Raw genomic sequence first — 24,156 nt, 5'->3', positions numbered from 1 at the left:
AGCTATCCTAAAATTGAATTGAAATGTCCATCAGTTTATCCTTAGTCAATAAATTATTTCTTTAGAAATAACAATTTAAACATATTTACCAGCAAGCTTTTCGGTCATATCCTGTTTTGCCTTTCCATTTAAAAACTGGGCTTTTGTGCAAAATGGCTGTAGAAGTAAGTAATTATCTAAACAAAAAGAATAACACAGAGACACATGTTTAAAGAGTTACAAGATCTTATTTATTTTCCATTACATAGCATTGAAAGGAAAAAAAATCCATGCAAGTGAACGCAAATGTGTTAGAAAGATTTAATCTACATAGTTAAACACTTTTTAAAATTCTCTATAAAACCTTAACAGAGTAATATTCTTACAGCAAATGAGAAATAAAAATACCTCACAGAATATTAAAGGAGCTGTCATATGGTATAAAAAAGAGAAAGAACTGCCTATCTCCTAGGCATCTTATTCCAAATGATAGTACATAGGTTTATCAAAAAAAAAAAAAGAATTGAAATTTTGGGGATAGTTTTTACCTTTACTGATTTTTTTCAAATCTCTAATTTCATAGTTTCACAGGAAGTTGCAAAGACAGTACAGAGAGGTCTTGTGTACTTTCACCCAAATGTTACATCTTACATGATTATAGTACACATCAAAACAAGGAATCTGACATTGGTACAATATGTGTATATAATTCTAAGTCATTTTATCACATGTATAGATTTGTGAAACTATCAGTACAATTAAGATACAGAACTATTCGATGGGAACTATTCTATGGGAATGGGATTAGTATCTTTATAAAAGAGGCCCCAAAGAGCTCCCTTGCCCCTTCCACCATGTGAGGACACAGCCATAAGATGGCTATTTATAAACCAGGAAGAGGGCCCTCACTCAACACCAAATCTGCTGGTGCCTTGATCTTGGACTTCCCAGGCTCCAGAACTGTGAGAAATAAGTGTTTGTTGTTTTTAAGCCACCCAGGCTGTGGTAGTTTGTTTTAACTACCCGAAAAGACTAATACACTTGTGTAATGATTATGGTCTTAATTTGTATTTGCATTTCCCTAATGACTGGGGATGTTAAACATCTTTTCATGTGTTTACTTGCCATCCATATAAGTGTTTCTTCACATCTTTTGCCCATCTTCTAATTAGATTTTTTTTTAATGTGGAGTTTTAAGACTTCTTTATTTTTTATTTATTTATTTATTATTAATTAATTAATTAATTAATTAATTTGTTTGTTTGTTCGTTTGCCGGGCCGTACCGCACAGCTTGCAGGATCTTAGTTCCCCGACCAGGGATCGAACCCAGGCCCCCTTACAGTGGAAGCACGGAGTCCTAATCACTGGACCGCCAGGGAATTCCCAAGAGTTTTTTATATATTCTAGATATGTGTATTTATCAGATATGTGGTTTGCAAATATTTCCTCCAAATCTGCAGTTTGTCTGGGAGGATAATTGGGATGATGACACAGAGGATGACTTGTCCAATTAGTTACAAGCTAAACTACAGAAATATGGTTCTAAGATGGAGACCTCATAGCATCCAGAACAAGTATGAAGCAACCTAAACTTGAACTGTTTACTAACTTCTAGGACAGAGAGCCCAGGATGGGACACTTAAAAAATATGTTTATTTCATTATCTGCTTGGATTTATTTTTGTTTTTGTAACACAAAAATAAATATTTTCATGTAAAAAAAATAAGGTCTTTTGCAAAGTAAATGTTTTACATTTTGATGAAGTCCAAGTTATGGACTTTTTTTGGATCATACTTTTTTTCTTTTTTTTCACCAAGCATAGGTCCTAAGGATTTTCTCATGTGTTCTGAAAGTTTTACAGTTAAATTTTACATTTAAATCTGTGATCCATTTTGAGTTAATTTTGTATCAGATATGAAGTTGAGGTAGAAAATAAGAATTGAAAAAGTCAAAAAGAAGGGAAGAGAAAGTCAATTTAATGGGATGGTATTTAATCACTAAAAATAATTAAAACTGTTACTGAGAAAATAAAAAAATTCTGTCACAACATTAATTGACAAAAATTTAACAGCTAGGTTTTCAGCATTATAGAAAATGTGTAGAATCAGAAAATACGAAAGTAAAGCCAAAATAATTTGAATGCCAAAGTAAGATTTCTTACCTACATGCTGACTCAGTGCCTGAACAACATTTGTGGCAGCAGCATAGATGCCTGGATTCTTGGAATTCAGATTGTTATCTACTATTGCTGGGATGAGCATGTTGATTATAGGAGATAAGTTGTCTCTAAGCAAAGGAATCATTTTGTGCATTGTTTCTAGAGCCACCAGGTTTACTTTACTATTGGAATCATGAAGTCGAGATTTAAAAGCATCAAAGATCTGGAAGTAAATTGGTAAATTATTTAAAGTGAAATAATGTTGATATCTATTATATTTAAATTCCTTATGACATTTCATAGTATTCATCCTACTAAAGGAGAAATGTACTATTTAAAAACACACACACATCTTACTTAACTTGAACTTAGATAATAGGAACTTTATAAAAATTTTGATGCTAAATCTAAGTGTCCAATCTTCTTATAGCAAAAAGAGAAGGCTTCAAACATCACCTAAAAAGACATCCTACTAAATTAAGGTTGAGAAATTTGGTTCAGTACACAGATAACTGATTTACTATAAATGTGATAAAAATGCTGTTTTCTAAAATGTGCAGGTTTAGCTAACTTTAAGAACTTAAGAAAACTTTCTATTCTTATCTCTATTGGTAACAGAAGTAGACATGTCCATTTTACTACAGAGATTTAACCTAGTTTCAATTTAGGTTTCTTACGAGAATTTTAGATGCAATTTCAGAGTTAAGTTTTTATTATTACCTCTTAACCTGAGTACTTAAACAATTGTTCCTTGCTCTTCTAATTCTTAGCTTTCATAACTTCAAGATATAATAAAGTGAATGCTAAGCAATTCTTTACCTATATTAGGTGAGGGAAGAGCTATTCTGTGAAACCAAGACTATTAACTAATAATTCCTGATACATATAGATATAGATATATGAAAATTACTCAACAGATATCAGAAAATGTAACTTTCTGATTCCCATGACATGGTAACATGGTACTTTTCTTCTGAAAATTAAGAGACACCACCACTAGAACAGAGTTGTTATAGTATGTTTGCCAAATTTAATGAACCTAATACAAATTTAAAATGGAATTTAGGGGCTTCCCTGGTGGCGCAGTGGTTGAGAATCTGCCTGCCAATGCAGGGAACACGGGTTCGAGCCCTGGTCTGGGAGGATCCCACATGCCGCGGAGCGGCTGGACCCGTGAGCCACAGGTACTGAGCCTGCGCGTTTGGAGCCTGTGCTCCACAGCAAGAGAGGCCGCGATAGTGAGGGGCCCGCGCACCGCGATGAAGAGTGGCCCCCGCTTGCCGCAACTGGAGAAAGCCCTCGCATGAAACGGAGACCCAACACAGTCAAAAATAAATAAATTTAAAAAAAAAATCCTTCCCTCAAAAAAAAAAAAAAATGTAATTTAATGAATAAATTACTAATGGGATTAACTGAACTAAACTCTGATGAAGCATAAGTAATCTATACTCCGGTACCACTAACATTTATTAATTTACTACTGTCTCCCTTTCTATTGCTTCTTGTCTTCCTATACAAATTATAAAATATAAATATATATTTATAAATATATATTAACATAATATATAAAAACTAGCATACGCAGATTTCTAACCTACATATGAAAACTTTTATTATCTATTTCTTGGTAATATCAAGTCTCTTAAATGCCCTGGTTTTTAAAATGCTTATTGATTCACTCAATTTTTTTTTTTTTTTTTTTTTTGGGGTCGTACCTCATGGCTTGCAGGGATCTCAGTTCCCCGACCAGGGATTGAACTCAGGCCATGGCAGTGAAAGCCCGGAATAATGACCATGAGGCCAACAAGGAACTCCCTCACTCAACATATATTTACTGAATGCCAGGTTCTAAGAGCTCTGAGAATACAGAACTTTCAAGGAGTTATCATCTAGTGGGACGAGTCAAACAAATAAACTGCTATTTTCTTACCTTTTTCCTCAATTACTTCAATTGTTCTAGAATGCTTTTAACATAGCAAAACCTAAGCAGTGCATTCTTCTCACTAAGTTTAACACTTTAAAGTAATATATATATAAAATATTAAGAAATAGGGCAACTTTTATGCTAATGAACTTTATTAACCACAGATTGAAAATGGAAATTAATTTTGACAGTCCTTACCTTCACAATGTTTCCAACAACAAGCTCTTGATTGTTTTCAGTATCTGATAAAAGCTGCTTAATCCCATTAATACGATCACGAAAGTCTTTTGCATTTAATAAACCTGTTATGACTTTAATGTACTCAGCACTTTCTAAGGAATTGCGGGGAACTGATTTTCTGGTGATTTCACGAATTTCAGTTACCTCTCTAAAGTGAAAGAAAGGTAAAACACAAACACAATGAATAATTCTCACCATGTATTCATTTTTGAAAAATTCAAAAAATGACTTAACCCATAGCCACGATACCTGTGTTGGGGGTCCCTAATATCTCCCCTGGGTTTGGTGATTTGCTGGGAGAACTCAGGATTCAGCATGTAGCTTTACTCATGGTTAAGATTTATTACAGCAGAAGGATATAAAGCAAAATCAGCAAAGGGAAAAGGTACATGGGGTAAAAGTCTGAAGGAAACTAGATGGAAACTTCCAAGAGTCCTTTCCCCATGAAGTCACACAGTATAAACTTAATTCTTCCAGCAACAAACTGTGATAACACATATGAAATGTTGTCTACCAAAGAAGCTTATTAGAGGCTCTGTGCCCAGGATTTTTATGGGTAGTTGGTCATGGGTGGTCCTCTGCCTTGGACATACCAAAATTCCAGACTCCCAGAAGGATAGCAGGTCTTTAGCTTTAACCATACTGTCTGCCTAAATCATACAGGCACAGTAAATTACTCTTATCAAGTTAAAGAATGGGAGGGAAATCTTCCTGAAATTCTAGTTTCCAGATGCTAGCCAAAGGCTAACCTTACAAGCTGGCCTTTCCAAGGATACCAGTCTCAGGCCCGATATGTCAATCCTTTTCTGAAAAATAGCCACGTGAACATGCCTGGGAAAATTAGAATCTCAAGACCAGCGGGATTTACTATTTCAATGACTTAGTATCAGTAGCATAATGTTTTCCATTGCTATAAAGGAGTGACTCGGAACTCCCCTGGTGGTCCAGTAGTAAAGAATCCGCCTTCCAATGCAGGGGTCACGGGTTCGATCACTGGTAGGGGAACTAAGATCCCACATGCTGCGGGGGAACTAAGATCCCACATGCCGCAGGGCAACTAAGCCCGCTCGCCACAACTATTGAGCTTGCACGCCTCAACGTCAGAGCCCGTGTGTTGCAAACTACAGAGCCCATGCGCTCTGCAGCCCTCATGCCACAACTAGACAGAAGCCCACATGCCACAACTAGAGAGAAGCCCGAACACCGCAACAAAGAGACCACGCACTGTAACAAAAGATCCCACATCCCTCAACGAAGATCCCATGTGCTGCAACTAAGATCCAATGCAGCTAAAAAATAAGGAAAATAAATAAATATTAAAAAACAAAAACAAAAGTAAAAACATGTGTTGGCCTCTGATTCTTGGCTCTGGTACCTAACAGATCTGTGACTTTGCACATGTAAATTATGAGAAAAAATAAAAAAGGAGTGACAATGTGACAGATGATGATCCCTTTGAAATTAGAGTCATACAAATTGACAGGGCAAGGCACACCTTTAAAAGAATGACAACTACCGAGGACACGACATAAACTGGTTAGAGTCAAGGTCTTAAAGACAATGGTAACAATTACCAGTTACCACCATTTGTTGGACTAGCAGTATTAAAATCGGCATTAAAGTCATCTTTTTTTTTTTTTTTTTTTTTTTGCTGCGCCACGTGTCTTAGGGGATCTTAGTTTCCCAACCAGGGACTGAACCCATGCCCTCAGTAGCGAAAGTGCCGAGTCCTAACCACTGGACTGCCAGAGAATTCCCTAAAGTCATCTTAAGAGCAATGATTAATGAATGGCTCAGAATCATCCTGAAAGTGGACTCAGGATGATGATTTTTTTTTTTTTTGGCCGCACCCTGCGGCATGGGGGATCTTCCCTGACCAGGGAAGGAAACTTCACCCCTTGCAGTGGAAGCACGTAGTCTTAACCACTGGACCACCAGGGAAATCCCAGGATGATGATTTAAAATGTAGAACCTAGATGTATTTATCCATTATTTTTAATTTGTTTACATAAATTAATCTGAGGTTAATCTGTGAGGTAATTAATTCTATACAATGAGAAAAACAGATTTAAATTTATATTTAAACTAAGAACTATATGATATATAAAAGTCAAATAACAGAAGAACACATCAAGAAGCCACTGAACTATTGAAACCTATCTTTAAAGATAGTTTTTTGTTGTTGTTGAAAACAGGATAGATTTGATAGTGAAATAACACTTAATATACTTCAGGGGGAAAAGATGGAATAACAGTCAAAAGGAGAAACTCACTAGGTATATTAACATTAATAAAATTTATAAAAAAGAGAAGACATTAAAAACGATCATAAATCATAGATGGAAAAATTCTCAAAAATATATTAGCAAACCGAATATAACAATACATTAAAAGAATTATAGACAATGACCCAAATAGGATTCATTCCAGGGATGCAAGGATGGTTCCACATCCACCAGTCAATCAATGTAATATATCACATTAACAACATGAAGGATAAAAATCATATAATCACCTCAATAGATGCAGAAAAAGCATCTGGAAAATTCAACTTCCATTCACGATTAAAACTCTCCACAATTTGGGTATAGAGGGCACATAACTCAAGATAATAAAGGCCATATATGACAAGCCCACAACATCATACAACAGTGAAGGGTTGAAAGCTTTTCCTTTAATCTCAGGAACAAAACAGGGATGCCTACTCTTTCCATTCTTATTCAACATAGTATTGGAAGTCCAAGCCAGAACAATTAATCAAGAAAAAGAAATAAAAGGCATCCAAATTGGAAAGAAAGAAGTAAAATTATCTCTATTTCCAGATGTTATAATATTTTATATAAAAAAACTCTAAAGATGTCACCAAAAAATGTTAGAACTAATGAAAAATTCAGTAAGGTTGCAGGATACAAAATTCACATACAAAAATCAGTTGCATTTCTATATACTAACAACCAACTATCTGAAAAAGAAATTAAGAAAACCATCTCATTTATAAATGCATCAAAAAGAATAAAATACCCAGAAATAAATTTAACCAAGGAGGTGAAAGAGCTCCACACTCAAAATGAAAGAAATTGAAGAAGACACAAATAAATGGAAGACATTCCATGCTCATGGATTGGAAGAATTAAGATTATTAAAATGACCATACTATTCAAAGGCAATTTACAGATTCAATGCAATCCCTATCGAAATACCAATGGTATTTTTCACAAAATTAGAACAAATAATTCTAAAATTTGAATGGAACCACTAAAGCCCGATTAGCTAAAGCAATCTTGAGAAAGAACAAAACTGGAGGCATCATGCTTCCTGATTTCAAACTATATTGCAAAGCTGTAGTAATCAAAACAGTACGGTACTAGTATTAAGACAGATCCATAGATTAATGGAACAAAGTAGAGCCTAGAAATAAACACACAATTAATTTATGATATATGGTCAATTAATTTATGATAAAGGAACCAAGGATATACAATGGGAAAGGATAGTCTTTTAAATGGTGCTGCGAAAACCAAACAGCCACATGCAAAACAGTGCAACTGGACCCCTACTTTACACCATACACAAAAATCAACGCAAATGGGTTAAAGACTTGAATGTAAGACCTGAAACCATAAAACTCCTAGTAGAAAACATAGAGGATAAGCTCCTTGACATTGGTCTTGACAATGATTTTTTGGATTTTACAACAAAAGTAAGGCAGCAAAAGTAAAAACAAAGAAGTGGGACTACATCAAACTAAAGAGCTTCTGCGCAGCGCAAGAAACCATCAACAAAATTAAAATGCAACTTACAGAACGGGAGAAAATATTTGCAAATCATATATCTGATAAGGGGCTAATATCCAAAGTATAAGAGGCACTCATACAATTCAATGGCAAAAAAACAAACAACCTGATTAAAAAATAGGCAGAGGAACTGAGTAGACATTTTTCCAAAGAAGACACAAATGGCCAACAGGTACATGAAAAGGTGCTCAACATCATTGATCATCAGGGAAATGCAATCAAAACCACAGTGAGATATTATCTCACACCTGCTGGAATGGCTACTATCAAAAAGACAAGAAATAACAAGTATTGGTGAGGATGTGGAGAAAAGGGAACCCTGTGCACTCTTGGTGGGAATGTAAATTGGTGCAGCCACTATGGAAAATAGTATGAAGGTTCCTCAAAAAAATTAAAAATAGAACTACCATGAAAAACTCCAAGTGCGGGAAAGGGAGTGAGGCAGCCACTCACTGTTTTGGAAGATGACAACTGGGTGAGGAGGCCTCTAACTATGCCTCACCAGGGTCTTTAAAAAAAAAAAAAACAAAAAAACTACCATATAATTCAGGAACCCCGTTTCTGATTAATATATCCTAAGGAAATGAAACCACTATCTCTAAAATACATCTGCACCCTCATGTTCACTGCAGCATTATTTACCATAGCCAAGACATGGAAACAACCTAAGTGTCCACTGACAGATGAATGAATAAAGAAAATGTGGTATATACATATACATTCAGCCCTAGAAAGCAGGGAAGTCTTGCTGCTTGTGACAACATGAATAGATCTTGAGGGCATTATGCTAAGTGAAATAAGTCAGAGAAAGACAAATACTGTATGATCTCACTTAAATCTAAAAAAACAAACTCATAGATACAGAGAACAGATTGGTGGTTGCCAGAGGCAGGGGTTAAAGGGTGGGCAAAATGGGTGAGGAGAGTCAAAAGATAAACATTTCCAGTTGTAAGATAAATGAGTTCTGGAGATGTAAAGTACAGTATGGTGACAATAGTGTAGACTTGAAAGTTGCTAAGAGAGTAGGTCTTAAAATTTCTCAGCAAAAGAAAAAGAAATTGTAACTATGTGAGGTGATGGATGTTAACTAAATTTATTATTGTGGTAATCATTTCACAATATATTTACACATTAAATCATTATGCTGTATACCTTAAACTAATACAATGTTATATTTCAATTGTATCTCAATAAAATTGGGGAAAAAAAGAATGAATGAACACAGTTCATGGCAACATTATCAATTATACAATATATAGACTATTCAAAGCAAATATTACAATAATGTATTGTGGGGATTATAGTATGTAGAAGTTAAATGCATGACAAAAATAGCATAAAAGATGAAAGGGGAGGAATGAAAGTATACTGTTGTAAAGTTCTTACATTATACCTATAGTAGTCTAATATTATTTGAAAGTAGACTATGAGAAGATAAAAATGTGTATTATAAAATATGTATATTACAAAGCCTAGATCAACCACTTAAAAAGAAAAAGAAATAAGGAGATAAATGGAATATAAAAACAAACACATACACATACCCCTCAATCAATTCAAAAGAAGGCAGGAAAAGAGGAAAAATGAAGCAGAAAATATAGGACAGAATGAAAAATAATATTAAGATGATAGGCCTAAACCCAACCATATGAACAATAACATCAAATATAAATGGTCACACACCCCAATTAAAAGGCAGAGATTGTTAGATTGTATAAAAAAGCAAGACCTAATCATATACGATCTACAAAAAACATACTTTAAAAAAGATATACTAGGAAATGGAAGTGAAAACCATAAAAGAAAAAGAAAAAAAAGAAAATTTATTCTGGAACTTGATAACTGGGGATTTATAGCCAAGATTGAGAGGGTCAGTGGATGGAAGATTACTAAGAGTAGACATCAAGAGTAGGGGGTTTCTTGCTAAGCTGGTCTAACAAGATTTTTGCTGAAGACAAGCCAGATACTTACATATCAAAGGTGGAGGATGAGGAACCTGCCCAGATATCAAGGGTGATCAGGTATGAAGGGGTAGGAAGGAAATGACTTAGCAGGATTCTTAACTAAGACTAGCTTAGGCAGGCCAAAGACATGGCCCGAGGATGAGGCCTGGTGTAAAAGAGGGCTCAGAGGAGGCTGTCTAAAGTTTGTCAAAGAGAGAATCTTTGTCAAATAAGAAACCAGTTTACACCTACTTGGAAAATAACAAGTATTGATGAGGGTGTGGTGAAATTGGAACCCTCTTACTATTGCTGGTGGGACTGTAAAATGGATCCACTTTGGAAAACAGTCTGACAGTTCTTCAAAAGTTTAAACACAGTTATCATACTACCCAGCAATTCCACTCCTTATACCCAAGAGAATTGCAAACATGTCCACAACAAAACCCAAATATCCATCAACTAATGAATGGATAAACAAAATGTGGTGTATCCATACGATGGAATATTATTTAGTTGTAAAAACGAATGAGGTACCGATATATGCTACAACTTGGATGAAGCTTAAAAACATAATGCCAAGTCTAAGAAATCAGTCACAAAAGACCACATATCATATGATTCCATCTGTATGAAATGCCCAGAATATGCAAATCCATAGAAACAGAAAGCATATTGCCTAGGGCTTGGAATGGGAGGGTTGTAGGGAAATGATAGTGACTATTAATGAGCATGGGATTTCTTTCAGAGGTGATGAAAATGTTCTAAAATTGACTGTAATGATGGCTGCACAACTCAGTGAACATACAAAAAACATTAAATTGTATACTTTAAATAGGTGAATTATCTGTTATATGAATTACATCTCCACAACACTGTTATTAAAAAAAAAGACATATCATGTAAACCATTACAATAAAATGGTTAATACTAGACAGAGTAGACTTCAGGAAAAAGAATATTATCAGAGATAAAGTGAGAGACTTCATAAGGATAAAAAGGTCGTTTCACCAAAAAGTCACAACTATCCTAAATACCTGAACATAAATAAGCACATTGCATCAAAATACATAAAGCAAAAAATGACAGAACTTAAAGTATAAATAAAAAAATCCACTACAGTTGGAGATATTAATACTCCTATCTTAGCAATTAATAGAACAAGTAGACAGAAAATCAGTTAGGGTATAGAAGACTTGAACAACAGCTATAGAGGGCCATACCCCATGCAGAGAAAACCCAGCACAGAGGAACTGAGGCCTTGGACATGGAGGTGAAGATGCCATGAGAGAAGAAGGGAGCTAAAGTGCAGTGAGAAAAGTGACCAACTGAAGAAAAGCAGGACTCTAGGAGGCAAGAAATGGGGTAAAAAGGGCCCGCAGACTAATGAAGTCAATCAGACTGAGAAGGGTATTGAGGAGGAGAAAAGAGCTGAGGTGGCAGGTGAAATGAGGCCCTCATTGGTAAGGTACTGGAAGTAGGCCCTATTTACTGCATGAAGAAGTCAGCAATTTCCTCTAGAGTCCTCATAAATTAAATAATAATTCATTCTAAAATAATTAAAAGAAACATAAATACACATCTTCTCTCACATTTTGTTTTGAGACTTTCGCCCCACAGTGGTTTGGTCCTTCCAAGCTATAGAATAAAGTGGCATACACAGTCTCTGCTCTGGAAGCAACCTAGTTCCTATCGTATTTTATTTCCTCTAAAGAACTCTTTTAACATTGCTTGCAAAGCAAGTCTAATGTAAACAAATTCCCTCATTTTTCATCTAAGCAAGCCTTTGTTTCTCTCACACTTTTTTTTTCTTCCAATTTTATTGAGATATAATTGATATACAGCACTGTGTAAGTTTAAGGTATACAGCATAATGATATGATTTGCATATCTCATGAAGTGATTATCACAATAAGTTTAGTTGCACCTAAAGAAACAGAAAAAAAATGTTTTTAATAAATAACTTTTTTCCTTGTGATGAGAACTCTTAGGATTTACTTTCATATATAACATACAGCCGCATTAATTATATTTATCATGTTGTACATTACACATCCCTCTGTGAAGTATACTTTGAAAAACAAAGGTCCAAAAGTCCATGGATTTTTATTTTTTGTAAAATTTATTATCCAAAGATACACACATACAGAAAATATGAAAGATACCTATGTATCTACTCATATAATTTTTTTTTTTTTTACTCATATAATTTTTAAAGTAATGTTTAAAATATATTTTAAAACATACCAAAGAGGGGCTTCCCTGGTGGCACAGCGGTTGAGAGTCTGCCTGCCAATGCAGGGGACACGGGTTCGAGCCCTGGTCTGGGAAGATCCCACATGCCGCGGAGCAACTAGGCCCTTGAGCCACAACTACTGAGCCTGCGCGTCTGGAGCCTGTGCTCCCAACAAGAGAGGCCACGATAGTGAGAGGCCTGCGCACCGCGATGAAGAGTGGCCCCCGCTTGCCGCAACTAGAGAAAGCCCTCGCACAGAAACGGAGACCCAACACAGCCAAAAATAAATATAAATAAATAAATTAAAAAAAAAAAAAACATACCAAAGAGATCATAATAATTCTGAAAGATTTTTAAAAGTTATATAATCAATCTATTAAATATTGCTAAATGGCTTAAACAGGTTATGCAATTACATATGTAATTATATTTATAAAAATTTTAAGAGTAGCTTTTTTTCCTGGTTGGTGATATTATAGGTGATTGGTTAAATTCTTTTTTTTTTATTTTAAATTTTTATTAGAGTATAGTTGATTTACAATGTTGCATTAATTTCTGCTGTATAGAAAAGTTTATCAGTTATACATATACATATATCTACTCTTTTCACTTTTTTTTTCTCTTATTTTTATTTTTTTGAATTTTATTTTTTATACAGCAGGTTCTTTTTGGTTATCTATTTTATACATATTACTGTATATATGTCAATCCCAATCTCCCAACTCACCCCACCAGCACCCTCCCCAGTTAAGTTCTTTTAATGTTTGTATTTTCTCAAGTTTTTCTCCCCCTTAACCATAATTATGTATTACTTTTATAATCAAGGGGGGAAAGTAAAGCCTATAAATTGAAAAAATTAATCAGAGTTGTCCAACACTGGCCGACTACTGACAAGTTCAATAATACTAAAGTTTTACTAATGTTTAGTTCATGTAAAAGCAAGTTGCTGTGAATATACAATTACCCTATTAAATCTAATTACCTCACACTTTCTAAGTCCTTACCAACTTTTAAAACTCCATTAAATTTTGACAAATACCCCTGGGATAGTTCATGAAAACATTCAAATACACTATCATCACTATTAGGGAGTAATTTCTGCAATAATGTGGACTAGCAAATGATTCTACCTTTCAGCTGAATTGAAAGCATCTCTAGAAACAGATGATGACCTTGTATTTCCAACACTGCCAGTATGAGATCGTCTTCCTTTTGCTGAAGGAGTATCTAGTGGTATCTCTCCCAAACCCTATAAGAAAGGCAGTGTAATAAAAGTCTTGAAACTTGTAAAGTGAAAGAATGTGTACAATGGAATTTTCATAGCAGTCATTGTTGATCTCTTATGGTTGAAAGCATTTTAATAATCTGCTATACTTGTGCTTTAAAGGGTTTCAGATATATAAACTATCTTGTAATTAGTAGTAAATTAACAAAATATGTACCCAACTACTAGGAAATGATATTGGCTTGGTAAAACTGTTTAAATGAAAAACTTAACATCTATGTTTTGTAACTACTCTTCTTCAAGCTTCAAATCTATACAGAAAATATGAACACATTATATAAACAATGAATTCCTATGCAACACTAGTATGAAAATAAACATTTTGAAAGAACTATTTAAAACCTCTTTTTTTTCCTGATACTTGTACTTGAAATAACTCACAGATATTAATCTGCCTCATTTTAGTAAGATAATCTTTTTGCATGGTTATTTTGATAAATTCTATATGAATTAAGCTGAAATCTTTAATATCAATAGGAAGAAAAAAATGCTCTAAAATGTTTACCCCAATACATATTTGAAGTAGTATCCCTTCATAAATGAATCCTTTGCTTAAGCTTATCAGAGAGGAATAACATAAATTACCACAGAAAAATTCTACATTATTAAATTAAGCACATTTTTGCAAAAAATAATATGTAAACAGATTACTTTTTTATAAGACACTTTTCACATTTCATTTCACTTGATATTCCCTCAGTCACTCATTTTACAGACATTTTTGAATCCCCATTATCTGTCATGATACATAAGACATGGGGCTTCCACTCAAGGATCTCCTTATCAACACTCCACAGTGTGGTAGGAGCTCTAACGGTGGAACGTACAAGGTAAATAAAGTAGGAATCAACTGTAATAAACATCACTATCCTCATTTTATAAAAATAAAAATTCTGGGTTAAAGAAATGAAGTGATGTGCCTAAGATTATATAGTTGCTAATTCTGAGTTGTGATTCAAACCTGTCTTGTAATTCCAATAAACCACACTACATTTTACCAAATATCAAGCTTCTGTTCAATAAACATCTACTGACACTATGAATGTCTACTCAGTACTGCAGTTGTTGAAATGCTACTATTGGTTAACAGAAATAATCAAAGAAGTAATTATTTCTATCTTTTACCTTCCTCAGCAAATGAACTTTGTTTTTAAAGTTGTTTATAAAATAAACTTCTTCTACATACCTTTTGCCGTAAGCTTTTAACAGATTCCTTAATATATGGCAAATCTTTAGATGGGACATACTTTTCAAGCATTTTATCAAAGTTAGGATGACACATCATGAGGAAAAGCATCTTTCGGCCATAATACCTATGGATATTTAAGAAATATGTAAATAATTCTATAAATCTTAACAAGCTCAGTTTCTGTCCTTAGATACAATTTTTTTTTCCAATAGAAAAAACCTATCAACATCAAGATTATCATCTCTATTTTAAATAAGCCATTGAAATGTAGTTACACTAACTGGATTAGAGAGTACAGTATTCTCTTGCCACCCATCTTTAAAAAAACATGGCTTCAAATCTTTTAGCTATGTGTCAGATCAGAGCCAAAAGCTCTGACTCTATTTTTCAGGCACCCGAGGGTCCATATCAAGGCTGGCATTTGGCAGAACTGTAAATTAAGAGAAGTGTGTCTTTGTCCTGAGCTCCTTGCCCGGTGACCTTTTGCTGTTCACCTGCTGGCCAGATGTTCTGGCCTGAGACAACCTTCCAAAGGTTCTGTATTTCTGACCCTCTCTCTTTTCCTTTTCCTGCCAAAACTTACCTGGGTTTCAATTCTTCAAAAACCTGTTCTTTGCTACTTAAAATACAACCAAAGTTAGTTGGTAAATCGTGGCTGATATATTAATGAATGTCTAATGTTCTCCAAACTAGGTTTTTTATGCTATATGAATTTTAAAATAATTCTTTTAGGATAATACCTTAAGCCAAGATATCATTCTAATGGTAAATGATATGGTGGAAGTGCATACTGGAGATATTTTTGGATGGGGTGGTCAGTATAGTACCTCATAATAAAAATACATTATTATTCTTCAAGGAGGCTTGGCCCTAAAATAATTACAGTTATACTTTTACCTACAACTTGGAATTATGACACTAGAAGAACCAGGGAAGGCAAGGCTTTTGTGGGGGAGATGAATAGGATGATCTCAGCATCATTTATATCAACCAGACTCCTTCAAATGTAATGAAATTACAGAAAGGGAGGTAATAACAGAGAATAAAAATTACTTTTCTTGCCCCACAACCAGAATAAGGTCAACACCCGGGTAAGTAGCTCCTAATCAGTTATAGTTTCAAAGGTGACTCTAAAGTTTATCCCAGAATGTTAAGGACTGTAGGTCTATCATAGGCCTTAATGATATGGGAATGGCTAAAGCAAACAAGTAAACAAAAGGGACACAAAGTGTAAGAAATACTAAAACTGGAAAGTTGTAATAATTTTGTAATTTTAAAATTTCAAATAAGAATCTAAGAAATGACAAAATGGATTAGAAAAATTACTATGCCATTAAGGAAAGGTTAAGATGTACACAAAACAACTATTGTAAATTTTATTTTGTTCCTAACTAGTCTATTATGATCCAGCCCTCCTAAGTTGTTTTGAACTTTACTGTAGTATGCAGAACTTCTAAAATGGTTCCCCCAAAGATGTCCTGCTCTAATTCCTAAAATTTATGAATATGATGAGATATAACTTCCAGGATTATGTTATATGGTACAGGTGACTTTTAAGATAAGGGGATTATCTGGGTGAACCTAATCTAATCACATGAACCCTTAAATGCAGAGAACTTTCTGTGGCTGGTAGAAGAAAAAGAAGTCAAAGAGATTCCAAGCATGAGAGGGATTCAACTTGCTGCTGCTGGCTTGAAGATGGAGTGGGTTGAGTGGGTTGTGTGAGAAGGAATTCAGGTGGCCTTAAGGGAGCTGAGAGAGGACCCTGGCTGACAGCCAGCAAGGAAACAGGGACCTCAGTCCTATAATCACAAGAAACTGAATTTGGTCAAAAACCTGAATGAGTTTGTAAGCAGATTCGTCTATAGAGCCTCTAGATAAGAGCCCAGCAGTGTTATTACCTTGATTTCAGCCTTGTGAAACCCTAAGCAGAGACCCCAGTTGAGCATGCCAGACTTCTAACCTAAGAACGGTAAGCGAAAAAAATCTGTGTTTTTAAAAAATCTGTGTTTTTAGAAATCTAAAATCACTATGTTTGTGGTTATTTGCTATGCAGCAACAGAAAATGAATATATTTACTTTCTATGTTAGCTTTTGGCATAATGGCTTCCACAAGATTCACTGTAGTTACCTAAAGTACTGAATATCTTTGCCTTAAAATGTTAAAAGTTTGATATCCTTCTTTACTTTTTAGTCTCCATGAAGTCAGGATCCTACCTTCTTCCTTTAATCTATGTTCATATATAACTGCCATAATTTTTAGATTTTGTATGGGACATTATAAATATCTGGTCCAACCTTACTAATTTGATAGACAAGGAAACAGAGGCTAACAGAGGTTAAGTAACTTGCTTAGGGCAGACAGTTACTGGAGCTAGGAGTTGAACCTAGGCTTCTGACTACTTCCAAACCTCTGTCAGCACTACAGCTAGAGTATCATCCACATCTTAATTATTTTGTTATCTTTCTCTGACTGTGCTTAACCTTCATAAAACTGTTCTTCAAGTACAGACAGCAATCAGAAATTCATGGAATTTTCTAAGTGAACGTATCTCATGTTATCCATTTTGCTTCCTGTATTTTTCCTTGATTTTACCTGGCTACTTGGAAAATATATCATTTTCCCCTAAATGCATTACCTTACATTTGCCCACAGTGAAGTTCTTCAGCCACTTTTCTGCCCACTCATACAGTCTTGTGCCGTTTTCATGCAGATCATCCCTGTGACACAGCATCTCACTACCCAGAAGTATGTAGTGTCATCTGTAAATTTGGAGAATTCACTGTGCACTCCCTCAAGACCATTTACAAATTGGTTAAATACGATCATCCCCCAGCGCTAATCCCTGGGGAATCCCACTTTTCCATTTGGAAAAATGTTCATTCTTCTTTAGCCTTTGTTTCTACATTTAAGCCCTTATAGTAAGAGATTCAGCAAATACTATTAGCAGCTACTCACCTGGTTTCTGGTGAGCTGTCCTGAGCAAATTTAGCAGCAGCTGGTAATATACGGTCAGCCATATCCTTTGTTCCAGATAAAATACGTTCTGGTTCCATAAATTTTACTACGTCTGATAAGTGCTGGGCTGCACATCTTCTTACCGCAATGTGTAAATGGCTACAGGGAAATGTGGTCAATTAAAATAGAGTTGATGTATAAACAATTTTTCAAAGATATACCTTAAAAGTCAGATGATTACTCCTAAGCCTCAACAATCATCCTTGCAGGCTAAAATGACAAATTATTTGCATTAGCTATCCCTCTCCAAGAAGTTAAAAACAAAACTCATAATCACTGACATTTATTTAGCTCCAGATGTATGAATGTAAGTAACTTTAGAATAACAATATTATTATCCTCTGTATGCTTAGTACCTAATATGATTTTTATCACATAGGAATTATTTAATACATGTTTTTTGACTGAAATAACATTGAAATTTGCTTGTTTTTTTTTCTATACCCCAGATTACAAGCAACTGTATTTTTAGTTTAAGGACATGTCCAGATTATTTTGAACATTACCTTTGTCCTCCGTTGATAAGAGAAACAACCGCACGTGCAGGGGTTACATTAGTGATCATAGCTCTCAATGCCTTGTCAACATCTTCTCTTATAAATGTATTTGATTCTCCTGATTTATGCAACAAAACTTTTACTGTATTATCTAGTTCTTGATCCATGCTCTTTTTCAGGTAAGTGAAAAGATCACTTAAACAAACCACAGCAGCACGAGAAACTCCAGAGCGTAAATTTTTCACCTAAAAAAAATTTCCAAAATGTACATTTTGCTGAAATTCTGAAAGAAAATCAGTAATAATGACTTTGAAACCAAATTTACTATCAAAGTAATGTGCTTTAAATATGTATTATATTATTTCCTAAAAAAAATCAACATTTTATAAATTTTTTCAAATGTGGCAAAGTAAGGCATGAGTTACTTTACATACAAGCCTACTGATTTCATTTAGTACAGCTTTTCTTTTTTAAGGTCAAATAAATGTGGCGTATTTATACTTTGTTATTCAAACAATCCTTAACTCAGCTGAAAAATAGGATTACCTCTTGAACTACTGCAAAACTTGTTTCATGCAACTTTGTGTTCAATATTTCAGAATGAAAAGCAGCTAAGCATCTAATAAAGTTCAGTCCCTCAATTTTCTTCTCCCTATGGGAAAAAGAAAGAAACAACAAAATCATGCATTAAATGGGGCTCAACTGGAACAGGATCTCAGATTTCTTCTTTTGTGTGTATGGAATACTGCCAACGAGGAGACTCTGAGTATTTTCCCTTATCATGTAGGAAGCTCAAATAAAAAGATATGGAAAGTTTTGTTCACTCCTATAGTTCTCTTTCATGATTCAGAACACCTTTTAAGAGCCAAAACCACTATTGACAGTCAAACTAAGTTCATGCTTTGTAAATAAAAAGGAACATTTCTCCACCAGTAAGAATGTCATATTCTTTTTAGAGAACAGAAGGGAAAGGAATGGCAAATAAAATGTGAGGGAATCAGTAAAACAAAAATGGAAGGAGATTAAGTAACTACGTATTACTTTGTTTGTGAGTATATAATCCAAGTGCAGAAAACCATCAACAGATGTTTCTGGAACTTGTATTTCTTTTTCATTATCTTACCTAATGAGCCAGATGAAGGGTAGGTGAATACTAACAACAAGAGGGTAGATTCAAGTGGGATTGGGATATAACATTTTAAACTTGATGGTTTCCATCTTATATGTTTGAAAAATGTAAGCTGAGTTTCCTTAGTTGGTAATATTGATGGTGGTTATTTTTCTAAGCATTTAAATCCCCTGAATAAGTTATGGAAAATAGGGAGAAAAGACCTAAGATTCCAAGGTGGCAAGAGTAAACCTATTTCATAGCTGTCTGGTTCAATATTTTCATTTTTTGGTTAAGCATAAAACTGTTACAGTTACCGTTCAGATGCATAAACAACCAGATTCTGTACACAAAGTAAATAACAGAAATTGGAGTTAAGAGAGAGGAAAGCAGAAAAAGAAATTAAGAAATAGTGGCTGAAATTTTTTGATCAAAGCTATAAATTCTCAGATCCAAGAACAAATCCTAAAAAGGATAACCATAATAAACACAAAATGGAACATCATTATCAAATTACTAAAAAGAGTGTTGAAGGGAATATTCTTAAAAGCAGCCATAGAAAAAAGGGCAAATTACATGCAGGAGAACAAAGATAACAATGATAAAAGACTTTAGCTCAGAAATATGCAAGCCAGAAACCCACTGAACAAAATTTAAGTGCTAAAAAGAAACCGACAAAAAATCAACTTAATTTAAGGAGGAATATACAAATCTTAAACTATAGTTGGAGATTGCAAAAGCTCAGTAACTGATGGAACAAATAAACAGGAAATCAGTAAGGATACAGAAAACTTAACACTATCAACCACTACCAACCAACTTGATCTTCTTAACCTTTATAGAACACTACAAACAACTTCAGAATGCAGATTCTTTTCAAGTTCATGTGAAACATGCATCTGCATGGTTTTGACATCAGGGTATACTGGTTTCAAAGAATGAGATGGGAAGTATACCAGCCTCTTCAATGTTCTAGAAGTTTGTATAGAACTGATTTCTTTCCTAAATGTTTGGTATAATTCACTAGTGAAACCATCCAAGCATGGAGTTTTCTTTGTGGGAAAGAAACTCAAATTCAATTTCCTCAATAGATATTGGGTTATATAGATTATCTACTTCTTTTTGAGTGAGTTTTGGTAGATTCTGTCTTTCAAGGAATCTGTGCATTTCACTAAGTTGCCCAATTTATGGGCATAAAGCTGTTTATCATATTCCTTTATTATTTGTTTAATAGCTGTATGATCAGTAGTGACGTTCCTTCTCTCATTCCTGATGTAGTAATCTGTTTCTTCTCTTTTTTCTTCATCAGTCTGACTAGAGGTTTATCAATTTTATTTATCTTCTCCAAGAGCCTGCTTTTGCTTTCATTTATATCCTCTATTGTTTGTTTTCTATTTCACTGATTTCCATTATGTTGTTTATTATTTTCTTTTTTTTTTGCTTATTTTGGGCTTCATTTGTTCTTCTGTTTCAGTTTAAGTTGAAAGCTGAGGTCACTGATATAATGTTTCATTCTTAATTTCATTAAATTCAAAATACTTTCTAATTTCCCTTATGATTTCTTCTTACAGCCATTGGTGATTTATAAGTATGTTCCTTAGTTTCCAAATATTTAGAGATTTTACAGGTATGTGTTCCTAACTTCTAATTTAATTCCACTGTGGTCAGAGAATAAAATTTGTATAATCTGAAACCTTTTAAATTACTTGTTTTATGTTCCAGAATATGGTCTTTCTTGGTAAATGTTCCTTGCAGACTTGAAAAGAATGTGAATTCTGTTGTTTTAGGTGGAGTGTTCTATAAATGTCAATCAGGTCAAGTTGAAAGTCTTCTATATCCTTACTAATTTTCTTTCTACTAGTTCTATCAATTAATGAGAGGATTGTTTGAGTTCCAACTATAATTGTGGATTTGTTTATTTTTCTTTGCAGTTCTACCAGTTTTTGCTTAATGTATTTTGAAGCTCCATTATATGGTAATATAATATATATAATATTATATTATATAATAGAATATGGTTCAGGATTGCCATGTCTTCTTGATGAATTAACTCCCTTATCAATATAAAATGGCCCCCTTTATTCGTGATGTGATAGAATCCTAAGATGGCACCTTGATTCCTGTCCCAGGTGTACATGTCCTGAATAATACTCTCCTCTTGAGGGTGAATATGATGGGATATCAGTTCTCTCAATCATGTTACATTATACAACAAAAGGGATTTTGCAAGTTGTCCTACAGCTCACTGATCCTCTGTTCATGTCTTTCCTCCAGCTTCTTTAACACATGGATTAGAATTTTAACTATAGTTATAACGTATAACGTCTTTGTCTACTAATTCTATCATCTATATCATTTTTGGATTAGTTTCAATTGTTTGCTTTTTTTCCTTTTCATTATGGGTTGTATTTTCCTGCTTCTTTGCATGCCTGGTAATTTTTTATTGGATGCCAGGCATTGTGAATTTTTATCTTAGATATTTTTGTATTCCTATAAATATTTTTGGGCTTCATTATGAGATATAGTTAAGTTACTTGGAAAGTCTGATCCTTTCAGGCCTTGCTTTTATGCTTTGTTTGGAGAAACAAAACTAGTCTTTAGCCTAGGGCTTATTCATTCCATAGATGAAGCAAAACTCTCCTGAGTATTCTACCAATGCCACGTGAATTATAAGGTTTTCCACTCTGCCGGTGGGGAGAGAAAGTATTCTTGGCCTTGTATACGTCCCAGGGAACGTTCTTTGTAACTTCTATGCGTGGTCCTTGTTCTGGTTTCACAAGCATGCTTTGACCAAATACTCAGCTAAACATTTGAGAATAATCCTCTGAAGGTTCTTAGAGTTCTTCAAGGAACTGTATCCTCCTCTAGCATTCTGCCCTGCAAGCTCTAGCTATCTTGGCCTCCCCAAACTCCCAGCTCCATCTCTATCTCTGCTGGTATCTACATGGTTTTCCCCTCCCTAAGCTGTGCAGGAAGTTAGCAAGGGCTCACCTTGTTTGTTTCTCAGGGATCACTGTCTTTCACTACCTGGTTAACAATATTCTGAAAACCATTGTTTCATATATTTTGTATTATTTCTTTAGTTCTTTCTGATGTGAAGGCAAATCTAATGCCTGTTAATCCATCTTGGCAGGAAATGGAATTTCAAGAGTTCTATTTTGGCCATGTTAAATTTAAGATGTCTATTGGCATCCAAGTGGAAGTCAAGGAGGCAGTTGGATTACAAGTCTAGAGCTCAAGAAGATACCAGGGATTCAGATATGCATTTATGAGAAATCAGAGTACGGATAGAATTTAAAGCTATCAAACTGAATGAGATCATTTAAGAAAGGGGTTGGCAAACTATGGCTCACAGACCAAATCTAGCCCCATCAGAGTTTACTTCTATAAGTAAAATTGTTATAAGTAAAGTTCACTGAAACACAACCGTGCCCATTTGTTTTCATACTGTCTAAGGCTGATTTTGCACTATAACAGCAAAGTTGAGTAGCTGCAACAGAGACAAGTGGCCTGCAAAGCCTAAAATATTTTACTATCTGGCTCTTTATAGGGAAAGATTGCCAGCCTGGATCTATGGAATGAATGTAGATAGAGAACGCCAGTGGATTAAATTCTGGAGCACTCCTCAATTTTGAAATCAAACAGAAGAGCAGGAACCATTAAGTACTGAAGCAGGAAAAGAACCAAGAGTCTCAATTTTTTCCAGGGTGAAATGAAAAAAAGCGTATGAAGAAGGGAGTGTCAACTGTGTCAAATGATGATGAGAGGCTAAGTACGATGAGGACTAATAAGTGACCAGTTTTTAGCAAATGGTCACTTTTGCAGTTTTAGTGAAGTGGTGGTCACGGTGGGGAGGGTTGAAAGCCAATTAAAGAAGGTTGAGAAGAGAACATGAGGTGAAAAAGCAGACACAATGAATTAGCCTTTTTGAGGACTTTTGCTAAAAAGGGGGGAGAAAAGAAATGTGAAAATGTGAAGAAGATGTGCAGCTTAGGAAGGATTTTTAAAAACAGTAAATATTATGGCACATTTTTATGTTGATGAATATGAATCTAGAAAAGAAGCAAAACTGATGATGAGGTATAGGGTGCGGATGGAGAGAGAGACTGAAGGAATAGGGGAGGATATGGTACAAGGGGAGCCAAGAGATGTTCCAGCTGAAGCAAGTGGAATGCCACTGTCTTTTTTTTTTCCCTTGAGTTATTGGCTGGGCTGGCTGGGTGGCTGCTGTAGCTGTGGTAGGAACAGATAAGTATTTTCAGGATTTTTATAGGATATATTTCACAGAGAAACACTTGGAGAAATGATGAGATTTATACTTAATACCAAAAGATTTGCATAATCCATAATAAAGCTAACTATGTCCTTATGGTATGTAAGTTATAACATAACTGGTAATACAGTGTTATTAGGACCTGAGTTCAGCTACATTAATAAGTTGGAAAATACTCAGACTGCCTAAGAACTAAAATAATCATTCCTAAGACTATTTTAATAGGAAATCTTTCAAGGTTTCTAAAAATAAATTTTCAGAAAACTTTCGGAACTCAGCTTAGTTTTAAGTTAAGGATGGTGAACTCACCAATCCTCATCAGCTAAAAGCCTCAGAGCTTCTGTCAGTGCTACTTCTGGTTTGGAAAATGGCCGTAGTTCTGATGAATCCATTATTTCTGGACTATGAGTGACAGAAGGCAACCTTTCTTTATACTGTGGAATGGCTCCAGGAGATGCTTCATCTAAAACAAAGAAACATACTAAATAAAGCATTGAATAACTCTGATACAAA

At 34.6% G+C, this 24,156-nt stretch overlaps 1 protein-coding gene across 3 annotated transcripts in view; it reads right to left on the bottom strand.

The window, feature by feature from the left end:
- Positions 1-24,156, bottom strand: part of TOGARAM1 (TOG array regulator of axonemal microtubules 1) — a 79,463-nt gene that overhangs the window by 1,670 nt on the left and 53,637 nt on the right. For 2 of the 3 annotated variants that reach the window (XM_036842245.1, XM_036842244.1), the window contains exons 12-20: positions 23,953-24,106; positions 18,809-18,914; positions 18,272-18,507; positions 17,706-17,864; positions 14,744-14,870; positions 13,403-13,521; positions 4,261-4,450; positions 2,142-2,361; positions 90-176 (exon numbers count right to left, since the gene is read on the bottom strand). In XM_036842245.1, the coding sequence (XP_036698140.1) occupies positions 90-176; positions 2,142-2,361; positions 4,261-4,450; positions 13,403-13,521; positions 14,744-14,870; positions 17,706-17,864; positions 18,272-18,507; positions 18,809-18,914; positions 23,953-24,106 (1,398 nt within the window). Of the gene's footprint in view, positions 1-89; positions 177-2,141; positions 2,362-4,260; positions 4,451-13,402; positions 13,522-14,743; positions 14,871-17,388; positions 17,510-17,705; positions 17,865-18,271; positions 18,508-18,808; positions 18,915-23,952; positions 24,107-24,156 lie in introns of those variants that run through there. The other variant, XM_036842246.1, reaches the window with a different exon arrangement.

The sequence above is a fragment of the Balaenoptera musculus genome, chromosome 2 (assembly GCF_009873245.2).
Source record: "Balaenoptera musculus isolate JJ_BM4_2016_0621 chromosome 2, mBalMus1.pri.v3, whole genome shotgun sequence".
Taxonomy (NCBI): Eukaryota; Metazoa; Chordata; class Mammalia; order Artiodactyla; family Balaenopteridae; genus Balaenoptera; species Balaenoptera musculus.
The sequence above is the reverse complement of the archived record's forward strand: the minus strand, read 5'-3'. Positions and strand labels throughout refer to the sequence as shown.